General features: G+C 44.5%; 1 protein-coding gene across 13 annotated transcripts in view; it reads right to left on the bottom strand.

Annotated features, from left to right (window-relative positions):
• The window catches only part of WDPCP (WD repeat containing planar cell polarity effector), a 149,999-nt gene that overhangs the window by 7,078 nt on the left and 128,113 nt on the right, over positions 1-14,808 (bottom strand). For 12 of the 13 annotated variants that reach the window (XM_063391596.1, XM_063391594.1, XM_063391595.1 and 9 more), the window contains 2 exons: positions 7,921-8,056; positions 1,354-1,448 (listed from right to left, as the gene is read on the bottom strand). In XM_063391596.1, the coding sequence (XP_063247666.1) occupies positions 1,354-1,448; positions 7,921-8,056 (231 nt within the window). Of the gene's footprint in view, positions 1-47; positions 480-1,353; positions 1,449-7,920; positions 8,057-14,808 lie in introns of those variants that run through there. The other variant, XM_063391597.1, reaches the window with a different exon arrangement.

The following is a 14,808-nucleotide window of genomic DNA, read 5'->3' as shown; positions in this document are numbered from 1 at the left end:
TTCAAAAAAATAAAAAAAAACAACAAAAACACCCACCATGTTATTTACAGTCCATTTAACTCGCTGAAAAACCCAAACAAACAGAGTATTAGGTAACTTTTACTTTTTTGATAAAACAAAGCTATTTTATATCATGTTATTCAATGGATGAATTAAAATACTTAATATATTGCTTACACAAGTCTACACACGTAGGATATGTGTACACCACAACAAGTTAAAGCACCCATGACTTCTGTGGATGAGGCAGGGTGGAGATGCAGGGCCAGATGCAGATCAGGGATCCCATGCAGTCCCAGCTCGGTGCAGAGCTGGGATGGGCAGTCTGGGCTAGGCTGCAGGATCTCTCTCTCCCTGCAGTGGGGAGGCCCCGGGGTGCTGCCTGCCTGAGTGCTGGCCTCCTTGTCTTGGGAGGGCTGTGTGCTGCAGGAGCTGCTTCGGGATGAGGCTTGGTGTTACAGCTTGAGCCAAATTAACAGCTGCCAACATCAAAAAGAAGTCCTGCTGCAGGCAGTGTCCTTCTGCCCCACACAGGGCAGGGCTGGTTCATGGGATGGACAAAAGCCCACGGGAAAGGAAAAGAACAGCTTTTTTGGGTTGGGTTGGTGTGCTGTCAGCTCCCTGCATGGTCCCAGGCTGTGGGTGGAAGCAGGACTGTCCCACTGTGGTGGTACCAAGCTGCTGGTTCAGCTTCACTGCGAGGTGGAATTGCACCCATAACTGGCTTGTTTGAAAGGCTCCCTTCCAGCTGTGGCTGCAGGAACCACCTAAGCCTGTGCCTGGCTCTGTTCCCACCTCCCTGTCACTACAGCCATGGGACACCCGGACAGGGCAGGAGATAAAAATCCTCGTCTCGCCCCTTGTGCAAACACCCTGACCTCTCCCTGCCTGGCTGCCTTCAGGGGACAGCTCTTTAACCACCACACTCTGGTGCTGGGCTGCTCCTCTGCTGCGCTCCCAGGGCTCTGCTGTGCTGGGAATGCCAGGTGCTGCCGGAGCGAGGCAGGAACGGCGGGCGCTGCTGCTTCCCAAGCCATGGGAGCGGGCAGGCTCTGCTGCTGCTGGCTCCTGCACAGAGTACCAGAGCCACAGCAGCTGGGAGTAACAAACCCTGCCTGTTCGTGTTAAATCAGGGATACTGCTGCGAGATAAGGAGATCCAGGTGATTGGTTGACTTATTCTACTTTCCACGAGCCAGTGGCTGAGTCTCCCGCCTTTCCCTGCTAGGAATACACAAACCAAGTTCATGCTGCAATGCCTTGTTTTTTTCTCCTGGACCCAAATGAATTTTCAAGACATGAATTACCAATATTTCTAGCTTCCCCAATGCATATTTGAAAGACTCTTGCTCACCTTCCTGGCTGCTGGAAAAGGTTTTCTTGATCAGGGAGGCGGTGTGGCCGTCTGCTCCAGGCTCAGTGTCCTCTGCCTGTCTGCAGCTGGTGGGTCTTGGAAAACAAAACAGAAGTGATAGAAGGGGAGGGAGCAATGACTGCAGAGCTGGGGAGACACTGCAGAGCAGAGCAAAGCTGTCGTGTTTGTTTTCTGTCTTTTCAAGCATACAGCAGGCGGTGTAATTTCCTGGTTACAAACTGCAGCTCTTTTCTGTCAGATGCCAGTAGGTTTGTTGACTGAGCGTCACTAGGATGGCTCATTTGGCCGTGCAGCCACTCCAGCACTGTCCTGTCACTCAAAGATGAGGTATAAAGCTGGTGTTTTTTTGAGTAATTACAGTTTTGTTAGGCAGGACAGGCTGGGGATGTGCAACACACATGGCAGGCACCAGGCACTGCTGGCAGCTCTGCACAGGGGAAGTTGGGCAGATGCCCAGGAGAGGAGGATATCAGACCCAAAATACAGCACTGATTTTCTGACACTTTTTGTCCCTACACCACTTTCACCGCTGAAATCCAAGTTGTGAAGGAGGTGCAGGGAGGAAAGCATCAGCTACGTGTTATGGAAAATGCAGATGGAGGTGGTTTTTTTTGGTTTTGCTACACTTGGTTTCTCCAGTCATCATTAATCTCTGCTTACACAGGCATGTGGAAAGGCAACCCATTCCCAGTGCTGTTGAACTGGAAGCCTGGAGGCCACAGCGTGCCATCTTGGCTTGCTGACTGGCCACTCGTCCTTCCCTCCACAACCTGCCAAGCGCTCAGTGAAGTCCAAGGGAGCACTGCCTTCAACAGGAATGAGTCAAGCAGAGAAAATAAACAAAACATCCCATGCCAGGCCAGCTGGGAACTCTTTTGGGAGGGTTCTCATCACTTGGGTGGATTTTCTTCCTCTGTGGGTGTAGCCATGTTTGACTCAAGGGGTGTTTTACTCAAGGGTGGCTTTCAGGTACGACGGCGGTGTAGCTGTGAGAATAAAAACGTGAACGCTTTTGTGCAGCACCCAATTTCTTCACTGCCACAGTGCTAAACCTCACTCAGCTTTGATAATACAAATAATACGTTCCAGGCATAAAAAGCCCTTTATTACTGATGAGGGCATAAATAATTAAAGAAAAAAGCTGAGATTTTCCCTGTGCCATTGTCCTCCCACCACCAGCTGGAAGACAGCTACGCAAGCAGCTGGGCACATGTAAAGCAACTAAAAGCACCTCTCCTCATCAGCTTTCTCGAGGCATTTTTAAGCTGCAGTAATGCAACTCTCCCATCACTCTAAGCTTTATTGGCTCAGTGTAAGAAACTAAGAAACTTCATTGGAGACCAGATTATGCTGGTTGTAAAAGCTGGGGGGGATTCTTCTGCTCTTCGACCCCATTATCTCCTCCGCAGTGTCTTGATCAGCTTTCTTACACACAGCCTCGGATTCTGCCCAGACCCACAAATTGCTTTTTTGGCTGCCAAATTGCCATAACCCTTCTATTTTTATATTTTAAAAGAGCTTAAAACCCTCCATCCTCTTTGGATGTGTCTTTAAAATTGACCAGTACTGGGAGGATTTCATGTATATCCGAAGGCTTAGAAGAAGATGTTACCTCTACTGAGCTTCTAGTTTTACAGTCAACAGACATGAAAAGCCCAGCGGGGATAAAAGGAACTTAACCAGTTCAGTCTAATGCATATAAATCTACCTAAGAGCTCAAGGCACTGGAAGTACTCAATGCACTACATTTATCTGAGTCTAAGATACAGAAATGGGTCTTCAGCCCACATGCCACATGTCCCATTTTGATGCCAAGTTAATATGAATTAAGAGACTGAGATGAATAAACAAGGTCAGTCTGGGCTGGGCCAAGTTGAATCAATGTAAAATAATTGTCAGTATTTTCTGTCAGCAGCGCTGGTTTATCTTGGCTCAGGATTCTTGGTGCTATAGATTATAAAATGTTTTCAGTGGAACAGTTGGCAGACATTTTATTGATTTTTCTTTGTTTTGTGAATGCTGGAAAAATTTCCATTAAGTATACACGCCATTCATGTGATGAAGCCAAATTGCTTTTTCAAACTTTTCTTTCTTCAAGTGTGCTAATGCGTTAATACATTAGCAATCTAATTTAATCAAGGGGACCTTTGTCTGGAATCAAGAGGCCGTGGAGCACACCTTGATGCATCTTGAGCACTTAGGGGCTAAGAAGAGTTAATTTTGTATTTTCAAGGTGCGGTATGCACACTGATTAATCTGCCCCTCTGAATTCGGTAATGTATTATCTCAGTTTTTCAGATGCACAAATTGAGAGTGCAACTTTGCACAAAGCCATCTATATCTGCCTGCTGTGGCACTCTTGAGGGATGTGAAGCTCCTGGGCTGAGCAGTGGGGAAGAATGAGGAGGAAGAGAAGGAAGAGAAGGAAGAGAAGGAAGAGAAGGAAGAGAAGGAAGAGAAGGAAGAGAGGGAAGAGAGGGAAGAGAGGGAAGAGAAGGAAGAGAAGGGAGAGAAGGAAGAGAAGGAAGAGAGGGAAGGCTGCAGCAACCAGGCAGGAACAGCACTGGATCCAGCTGAGCTGCTGGATCCCACTTCTGGCATGAATTTCCTCTACCACACCATCACATCCCTGCATTACACCTATTAGCAGAGTTAATTTGGAACTGAAAACTGCTCAGGCAGATAGAGCAGCTGGTAGGATTATACCTGGACCTGGTATTACTCAACCTATATTCCTGCTGTTTTTAGGCTGAGTTTGCTTCCTGGTTAAAGAGGACTTTTGAGAAAGGTAGAAGCCACAGCGGTGGTGAATGCTTATTTTAATTGCACAGAACAGTCAAGTAGGAGTAAGAAATCTCTTCAATGTTGTTTTTAATGTGACACACAAAAGAGGATGCTGTGGGATGACCCTAATTCCCTCCCTCTATGCTGATTCAATAACCAACACACAGAAAAATGCTGTTAGGACTTCCTAAGGTTTGGTCAGTGATGCTACAGATTCTAAATATACAGATGTGCTCATGAGCTTAAACAAGAAATTTGTAGAGAAGTAGGGATGTGTGTATTTTTAAGTACATATTCAACAAGAAAGTTTTATGATAAAAATCACTGTGATGATAAACACTTTTGCCTTCTATCCCTTGTATTGAAATAATAGATAGCCTAATTAAAATGGGAGTAGTTCTGGTTTGGGGAATGGGGACTAGGTAGATGGACGATGAGCTAAAACCCCCTCCAACCCAGCTTCACACACATCCTGGCACTGCCAACAAATGGAAGATATTTAAGCCCACAAAACATTATGGTAACGAAAGAGAATGACACACTGATGGGAAGGAAATCGACACTGCAGCTACCAAGGCCAGTGGCAGAGGAGTGAGTGCAGTCACAGCTCTGTGTGACTCTGGTGCCAGACTCTGACATGGTCACAGGCACTCGCTGGTTGACTCATCCAGAAATAAGCTGTCTCACAGGCAGTCAGTCAGCTCCTTTGTGTGGCTGAGAGGATCAGCCTGCTACCTTGGTCCTCTGAACAACAGCGTCCAAAGTATTCTCCTCAAGTACAGGTTATGCTGATCAAAACATTTTCATAAACAGATGGCAAGAATAATGGGGGGACAAGGACTTCCAGGCTAAAGCATAGCTGACACTTGGAAGGAGAGAAGGCAATGGTCAATGCCAAATGTAAGCCAGAGGTGAGATCTTTATCTTATAAAATTATTCACTGGACTGTGCATTGTTGGTGGTGTTTCACTGTCCTTTTCACGTTAGAGCAAAAGAAATCAAGCAGTAAATGAAATGCTGCTTTCTGGAATGTTGTCTTGGTATTTTTACTGCCCATAACTTTGGGTGTGTGTGTACAGCTCAGAACGCTGAGTACAGCTCTCCACTGGCAGCAACACCACTGCTGCTTCCATAAAATGTCATGGAGCTAAATCAAGAATAAATTCTTAAAGAAATAAACCCTTGAGATTGTTTTATGAATGATTATTTCGTTTCCAGCCTTTTCTATCCACTTTCTGTCCCAGTCTGGATCCCAGGTGATGGCTTTCCTGGTTAAGCAAAGGAGATGATGATGTGTAGAGTTAGTTGAAATGAATTTTTAATCACACAGCCTGAGAACTGGGCTTCAGTTACACATATGCAGATGTCAAACCCCCTGAAGGGCATCAGAAACAAGGTTTATTAGGCAAGTGAAACGTAAGTGTCTTCTGCTCATCTTCACAGGGCCCTTGCTGGCAACTTCTGCCTAGATGTGACTCATAAGATGTGCCTCAGCTGTCCCAAGAGCTGAAATACAAGGAAGAAAGGAATATGTGCTGGAGATGAGCCTCCAGAAAGCTGAGTGAAATGCAGATTTGGGACAGCATCCGGGACTGACAGGGGTGGCTGTGTTAGAAGTGCAGTAATGTAGCGATTGGTGGCTGGTACAAAGATGTGAAGCCAAGGCAGATAACAAGAGACTCTGAAAGGAGAAAGCACAGCCTTGGATACTCTTGTGAACAACTGCAAAGCCCTGGTGTGGTCTCTTACAGGAACTTAAAGAACCACTGCTACCCAGAAGAAGCCAATTACAAACCCAGAAGTCTCTGGTAATGCTGGCGTGTCTGGGACAGAGAGATGGGACACTGCAATGACTGCAGAACAGAGAACAGCCTATTTATCTAGGGTCCCAACACTAAAACTTCCTTTCTTTATAGAGATTTCTTCACATGAAGAAGTCTGATGCAGACTTGGCAGCTTGCAGAAGAGCAGCTCTGTGAAACCAAGCCACAGCTGGGTGCTTGTCACCATCTGTGGCTTCCTTTAAGCACAGGGAAGAAGTTGTTGGAGTCACCTGTGCCTCAGCAGGTGACCTTCCCAGCTGGCTGGTGTTGTCACAGGGAGTGCCTTCGAAACCTAAATTCTTGTTGGCAGGCTTCAGGCAGCTGTGGCCAGCCAGGAGAGCTGTGAGAAGTTTTCCAGAGCATTGTAAGGGGTCACCAAAATCTCCAGCCTCTCCCGGCGGAGGTCAGTGGGCATCTCCAGGTGGAGGAGCTGGAGCTTGGGGGGGAGCTTGCTTTATGCTCTCCATTGGGAAATCCCAGCCATTTATGCAGCTCTGGTGCTTGCAAGGAACCACTCCTGAGGCTCAACAGCTTCTGGTGACCCATCTGGGTAGGTGCAGGTGAACGTGGTCAGGCGGGGAGCTCGGGAGCCGGGGCAAAGCTGAGCTCTCAGCCTCCCTCCCGAGACGCCTGACGAAGCAGAGGTGGGACTGCCAGAGATGTGTGAGTCACAGCAACCTCCAAAAGGGAAAAGGGAAGGGAGGGAGGGAGGATAGCGTGTTTGTGCCTTGGGATCAGAGGCGTGTTGGGATTAGTCTCAGCTCTGGTGCGCTGCTGAAGGAGCTCCTTTTATTGGAGCACTTGGAGAGCCCTCTGGAGACAACGCAGCCTCCAGCATGGAGACTGTCTTTATAATTTGTATTACACATCAGTACAGTGGTATCTTCATCCCAAAAGCTGTGAAGGAATAACTGTGCACTGCATTTTTAAACTCAGGCCCACGTCCAAGCCCATTAGATAGCTCTGAAAGCTTTAGAGCATGTCCTGTATCCTAAAATTTGTAGGCAATGCATAAAAAAATACTTCATTCATGGTGTGTAGATGGTAAAATAAATTTAACACCAAATACTGAAAAAGCTCAGTGTCCCCATGAGTGGGGAGACAGAAAACTAGTTAATACACAGATTTCCAGAAAGAGCAGGAAATGTGTGTTTTACCCATGTGTACTGGGTGTGCAGCATAGTTATGTACAAATGGCTGGGATGAATGCAATGTGGAACTTCAGTGTCCTACACCAGATTTACTAAAAGCATTCCTACAGAAAGTAGGCACAGAAAATAAAAATAAATCTGTATACCACACATTTATATACTCACTGAGAACAAATAGCTGTTTTTTCCTTTTCTATCAAGAATGCACAAAGAAAAAGAACAGAAACAAATGCTTTTTGAATCTTTGCAGAAGAGCTGTTTCTTTTTAATTTCCTATCCCTTGTAAGGTGGCGTGCAGGTTCACTAGCAATGAAAGTGTTGGAAAAACAACCCCAGTTATCAGAACTCTTGTTTCTCTCTTGGGTAAATTCAAGGTTTCAATCAGCTTCAGAGGAAGGGCACTCTCAAAAGATCTTCCCAGGGATTTTGATTACAGGCTAGTGATGTGCTTACAGAAATCTGTAAAGATCATGTCAGGTTTTTAAAAGTTCTGTTCACCACCCGTGACTGTTAATTTGCTGTGTTTCCATTGCTGTATTTCTCTTTCCTCCATATCCAACAAGCAAGGCTGCCTTTGCCCAGATGATTTAATTTGAAAGTGGTTGTGTTAAAAGCTTGCAAATGTTTCTAGAGATTTCTTTGCGTCTATGCCGTGTCCTCTGGGCTTCCTGATTTTTCTTAGTGTGTTAATGTTTTATTGTGTTGATAATCATGATGCAGACAGCAACTGCAGCTGTCAGGAAGGTTCAGAGTATCAAACATACATTTTGAAGCAATTCCCAACTCACCTGTGGGAGCAGCCCGGCACTGGTGGTCTGTCGGTGGGGCTGGGAGCGGGCGGCTTGCATCCTCCTCCCTGCTCTGCAGATTGGTCACTGAAAGCTTCACAAGGTGGCTCTTCCTCGTCTGACTGCCCCAGAAGCTCTGTTAAGATCAATCAAGATGTGGTATCACCCTCACTTCATCTGAAAGTACCAACCCAGCTGCCAGCTGTTTGCCTTGGATGCCCGTAAGGACAAGGGTGTCCCCTCTTGCAAAGGGTCAAACTGGATGGAAACTCACATGCTTCCACAGCTTTCACCCTTGGCTTTTCCCTTGAAAAGGAGGCCAAGCACCCAATGCCCAGCAACAAGAAACAGGCCCAAGAGTGTTTGAAAGACAGAGACTGAGTCTGTGTTGGTTGTAGTGAGCAGGGAGAAAATGTCTTCCCTAAATTGTCAGCTACAGAAGGTCCAGCTGGCTGCCAAAGGCATGAGCATTTCCCTGTTGCCATAGGGATCCAAGTCTTATCAACTGGACTAGGTGTGTGTAACTCCTTCCTTTAAAAATAAGGATTTCCCTTAGCTTTGTTTTAAAATATTTTGGTTCACAATCAAGACCTGAAGTCTTCAGCAGGTGAAGCATGGGCATCCAATTCACAAGTTCCAGTCTGAGCCCTGTGCCAAAGGAAATTGTTTAAAAATATCTGAACCACTTAAAAATATAGAGGAAGAATTGCATATTCTAGGTGTGAGACCGAAATAAATAAATATATAATTTAATCAAACTGCAGGCTAGCAGAGTTTGGATTAAGGGGGAAAAAAATATCCTTTTACAGATAAAGACTTTAAAGATTTTTTTCTCAAAATGGTAAAATATTTCTGACATCCGTGGTGTGAGGGCGGGTGAAGTGTGGCAAGGTTTGGCTTTCCCAGGCAGCTGGTGTTGTCTGTCTGAGCTGCTGGTTCCCACATGTGGAGCAATGTGGGGAATGGTTGAAAATGGCCAACTCGGTTGAAAGCACCACACCTCAAGCGTGCACACCACACTGAAATAAATAAAGGCGCTAAAGAAACCAGCACTGGTGCAATTTCTCCTCCATCTTGAATAAAAAAAAATCCAAAGAGAAATAAATGCAGTGGTTTATATATATAATATATAAATAATATATTATTTATAATATAAAGGCAATGCTTTACATCTCAGAACCCCAAATCCAGGGCAAGTAAGGGAGGTTTCCCTGGAGGTCTCCTCTTGGAGCCTTGCAGAATGAGAACACAAGAGAAGGAGAGGAACAGTATTGAGAACTTATAAAGGTTCATGAGAAGCTGCTCTTCATATACATGAAGAGCTCTGGGAAAGGGCTTAAACAAAATTTCTGTTGATAGGGAAAAAAATAATTAGGCAAAATCCACTGCTGGTCTTGTGGCACAAACTTTGACAGCCTCTGCTTTGGAACACAGCTCTCACTGCTGTGCTCCCACCTGGAACTGAGTCCTTGGCCCTGAAGAGCCTCCCTCTTCACTTGGCCAGAGTTTGTTAAGAAACAGAATGTTAAACCTTTGAATTTGCAAAATGTCAAAGCTCAGATGCACAGTGTGAGTCAAGAATCCGTAATAATTGGTTCTTTTACATTTTTTTTTCTTTTTTCCGCTTAGTAACATCTGAGGCCTATATAACCCTATATATCCCCTACAAACTTTCACCAATATATGATGTCCATGGCTGCTCCTGAGCCACCACTCCTGAGGCTGATCCAGCTCCAAGGAGTGGGGACATCCCAGAACATAAAACCCTGAGAGATGCTGAAAGAGGAGTGTGCATTGAGAAAAGAAACCCATTAGAATTGGGTCAACTTTTTCTTGATCTCTTTCCACCACACTACTGATCTGTGTTTTCGTGTCCCTGCTGAGACCAGCAGTGAGTAAATCCCAGTCCTCACACCAACCACTTCAGTGTAACTCAGGTATGTGCTGCAGGTGGTACCCAGCAGCTTTTTAACGTGGAGTGGGTGACAATTTGGATGTATGGAGTCCTTGTGTGCCATATTTCAGATCTATGAATGCTGTGAGCAATTAATTACAGCATGGCCAGTGACTGATACTTTGTGCTGTGGCTGCAGCACAGCCACACCTTGTTAAATAATGCTACTGGATCCATGGGAAGCTCAGGGGAAACAGCAGTCTGTCACCTGCAAGCACAAAACCAGGGGAAGAGCAGGCTTCTTACCCACAGGAGTGCAAACAGATTTCTCTGCACTTTCATATCTAAAATAAATATCTGGAACTGACCTCAAGTTATGAGCATTGAACCTATTGTGGTCTGAGGACACAGCTGCAGTGTGGAGCATTTGACAGGATCAGATGCCAGGAGTGGTTCAAAACCACAAAACCATCAGATATGAGCTACAGAGTAAAGAAATAAATATTTTTGTTGTGGGACGTGGACTCTGCTCCCTGTGAGAAGTGCTAAAGCAGGAAAAACAAATGCACAAGGAACACTGTTTAAACAACACAGCCCTTCCCAAACCAGAGGCAACGTATCCCACTTTTAATTAGAAAGGGAAGGATTTTGGCAACAATGCCATGGAGCTGGGAGAGGGTGGTGGTCCTCACATCTGGACAAGGGCTCTGGCTAGGGTTTGGTGCTTGATAGAGACCTGACTTTGTGCTAGCACTGGAGACACCATAAGTTTCACCTAAGATTTTGTATTCAGTCACTCCAAGATATTCCTTGGCCTTATTGCACAATAAACTCTTGCCTATTTAAATTCTAAACTGCTATTTGCTTAACATGTTAAGGTTTGGGGATTTCAACCTGAATTTCCAAAAATTTGATGGTTGGTATCATGCTAATGTTGTGGTTTATCATTAAAGTAATTAGTCAGATGCAATAATATGAATCTGTTGTGTTAAAAATATTTTTAAAAATCCCATTTGTCGTGATCAATGTTGGGATGGTATTGTGTACAGCCAACCATAGAATGACACAATGCATATTCTACACTTCCAAAATTCGGTGGTAATTGCTATTGCTACATCTCACACCTGTCTGAAAGAGCCAAATATCTTTTTTTACAAGTCCACAGAAAGTTCTCCTTTGCTGTAATGAGCAGGATGCTCTCTAGGTAATGCATGCAGGTGATGAGATATCACGCCTTGCCTGCTCACACATCTGTCATTATTTAACCATATCTATTCTCTTTTGAATCTGTGCCTGCAAATCAGAAGCTGTTTCCATTCTCCAGGATCCTGCCCTGGACTTTCAGGGATAAAAATGCATTTCAAGACGTGCAAATCCGTGGTAAAACGAAAATCTCCTTTTAATATTGTTTGCAAAATTGACAGCTCTACTTAACAGCAGCCATTAAATTATTTACAAAGTAGCAGCTGCTCTAGTGGCAGCCTTTTTTGGGCGTGAAAAATAAACGAGTTGATAAGTGAGAGATAAGCCATTTGACTTCCTCTTTGTGTGCCTGGCATGGTGTGCAGAGCCAATTCTGTACAATCTGATGTTTACAGAGCAATCCTCGTGTGCGACCTCCTTAGGCAACAGGGACACAAGGAGCCTTTAAAACGCTGAAGCAAGCATTTAATCAGAACTCTTCATGCTGATCTCTGAAAAATTCAATAAGTTCAAAAAATGTAACTCCTTCTAAAGATAATTTTTTTTTTTTTTTGGCTTCAGGAATTGCAAATGTATCCCAATGGGCTCCCAGTGAGCCACACAGACCTCAGCCACGTTGCTGTTTTATTACAAAAAAAAAAAAAAAGAAAAAAAAAAAAAGAAAAAAAAAAGAGGTAAAGAGTAGGTTTTTTTCCAAGACAAACAAATGAAGAGTCTGAATAAATGCAAATAGTAAATTCAAGTGAGTGCTGTAAAGCAGTAGAGTTTACTAACAATTACACTTTTTTTCTTTTAGGCATTTAAACAAATTCTTCTTTTGAATAGTTAATTCTAATAATAGCTAATAGCTAATAGTTGAATAGCTAATTCTATGTAAATAAGTTCATATCTCCTCTTATTATGCAATAACTTAATGTTTTTAATTAAAGTGGTTATTTTTACCTGTTGAATTCAAGCTCTCACGATTTTATAAGCTTTTGGGGATTTTTCTGCTGCAGAAGGCGTGAGATTGAGCATGATTTCACACATCATCAGGTTGTGGTAACTTAATTCTGTCCCAGGTTTTCTCAAACTACTTGAAGCTATTTTTAAAGCCGCTGCATCAAATTCTTCTGGTATCAAAATCAGTGGGCACTTCCATTGATGACTGGAGTGTGGTCAGCTCTTCTTTCTGGCTACAACTGTTCTCCTCAAAGCATCTTTCTAAATAAACATATTGTAATAAAATCATTTTGTTTCAACAGATTCCTGCAGGGAAACCACAGAGCTTTGTTTGTGAGTGTGGAAAAATGTATTTCTAAACTTCTTTGCTTGTTTTCCATGGATTTTTATTTTTAGATTATTTTTGTGTTGCTTTGTTAATTCCCAAGGCTTACATGTTTGCATTTGACAAATACAAACTGGTCAAAATATTGGTATTGTAGTACTTCTAAAACTCATGGAGAACAGCTGTTACTGTTTAGAGAGCTGGATAAGATTATTCCTGAAATTAAATGTGAATATCTCACAGTTCTGTTGAACAATTTGATGCCTGAGAAGATAAAGCACTTCAATCACTACTTGTAGAATCAATCCTTAAAAGCAGCATAACCTGTAATTATTTCACTAGTTGGGCAGTAGGGGCATTAGCAGCAGCAAAACTGTTTTAGTGGGTGTGCCAGGAAATTTAAGAATTTATATAAATGTTATGTGATAAAAGTAAAGAAGTAGCTAGCATTTATAGACAACTGCTTTGGTTTTGTGGGGATTTTTTTGTAGCGTAGACAGTTAAACTTAGCAGTTTTCTGCAGCTTGCTGTGAAACCTGGTTTTAAAACTTTCTGCAAATGGAAATGCTGAGTCTTTACTAGCACTGGCTGAGATTTCCATCTCTACTACTCATTTGCTCTGCTAAAATCATACACAGAATTAAGCTAACCACTATACAGCTTGAATAGCTAATTTTGTATCTCCCTGGAGCCTGAGTAATCAGGTTCCTTAGGAACTACCCCAGCAGTGCCAATATTAATTAATTTAAAATTTAAAATAATAAAAATGAAGAAGATGTGTCTTACAGGGTGATCCAGATGTGGCAGTACCAAGCCACGATGAGTCTCCAGCTGGAAGAGACTGAACAACCAAGGATTTGCTTCAATTCCAGGTCGCCTCACTCCAAAGGCCTGACTGGTGTCTCAGCAGTAGAGATGCTGCACCTCTAGACGTTATCGGCTCTCCCAGCCCGTGTGAAGCTTGCCAGGCAATCCTGGCAGTGGGAGAGCGGTTCTCCCCTCCCTGAGGATCCCTGTGGAGTGCTGGAGTGCCAGGATGAGCAACCCAGGGCTGCTGCTGCTCAGCAATTCCAGCAGGCACAGGAGGGAGCACAGGGTCCTGGTGACCAGGCAATGTCTCTGTTCGGTAAGTGATGCTTTAGGGTTTATTTTTTATTGTTTTATTTTTCTATTTTTATTGTTTTTATTTTTTAAATTTTAATTTCAGGTGGCTCTCTAGAAACAGCTGCTCTAAAACAGAGCTGTGGAAGAGCTGCTGGCCAGCAGAGACATTCCCACTGTCCGGGGCGAAGGCTGCAGCGGTGGAAACGTGGCCTCCCGAGCATCCCAGCAAGAAAGCATCCAGGGAAGATCTCATTATTCACAAGTGATGCTCCAGAGACTCCACAGAGGCCAAAGTGCCTCTGGCATTGCAAGCCCCAACCCACAGCGGGCAAAGGCGGCAGCGCCGAGCCTGCGCGCTCCTTCAGCTGCTCCCCGTGCGTGGGGCACACCCTCTGCCTGGCACTTCCAGCCAGGAGCCAGCTCCTCCACTCCTGCCTCCTGCCCTTCGGGCACCCAGAGCAGGGGGAAGTGCCGGCCAGACAGGAGGCAGGGAGGCTCCAGGGAGGAGAAAACCATTCCGAGGGGTTAATTGAAAAAGACAAATCTGCAAGCGCGGGGTGCAGAGTGGGAGCCGGCGGATGAATGCTGCCAGCTGGGAGCTGGCCAAACTGATAAAGCAGAACAGAAATTGAGGGTTAAATGTTTTGGATGCTGAAGGCTTGGAGTTCAAAGAGGAGCTCAAGGAAACTCCCAGCCACCAAGTCCATAAGAAGAGGCTCTAGGCAAACACAAGCCTTCTGCCGGACAGCTTTATCCTAAACAGTTTCCAAAAGGCAGGGGTTCAAATGAATGGTTAAGGGATATCTCTCAGCATCTGGGAGCTCTTTTACAAGGAAAGATGATGCCCACAGGTGAGCTATGGCTGAGGGGCAAAAGGAGCTGCTTTCCACAGGGAAGAGGATGAGAAATGCACCTGCCCACGTTGGGTTGGAAGAACAATGTGTAACTGTGGATGTGTTTCCATTGCTTGGTAGAAAAGGCAGAAGGGAGCTGGTCCTCCAGGCCAAGAGGTGAGGGCAAGGCTGGAGGTCACTCTGCCTTCCCAGGAGCACCAGCTCCTGTCCACATGAGTGGAGTGCTGATGACAACCCATTTTCCAGCACTTTATATAAAGACTGAAGGATTGAAATATATAGAACATCATGGATTTTTTTTTTTTTAATTTTTTAAATTTTTTATTTTCAAAAAAACCCTGATTTAGGCCTGAATGGGCTACTCTTTTCTATGTGGTGGATTGGGAGCAGGATTCTTCCACTGGATCAGGAAGCTGGGCTCAAAACAGAGGATGGGACAACTGGTGATGTGTTTTTCTGACAGAACACTCTCTGTGCCAGCCTCTTCTCTTGTAGTGACAAGGACCCTGCATTTCCTATATTGCCCCCTGTTCCACCTTGGCACCTCAGAAAGCCTTTTTTTTAAA

The sequence above is a fragment of the Prinia subflava genome, chromosome 2, assembly GCF_021018805.1.
Source record: "Prinia subflava isolate CZ2003 ecotype Zambia chromosome 2, Cam_Psub_1.2, whole genome shotgun sequence".
Taxonomy (NCBI): domain Eukaryota; kingdom Metazoa; phylum Chordata; class Aves; order Passeriformes; family Cisticolidae; genus Prinia; species Prinia subflava.
This window is presented reverse-complemented; position numbering and strand designations above follow the sequence as displayed.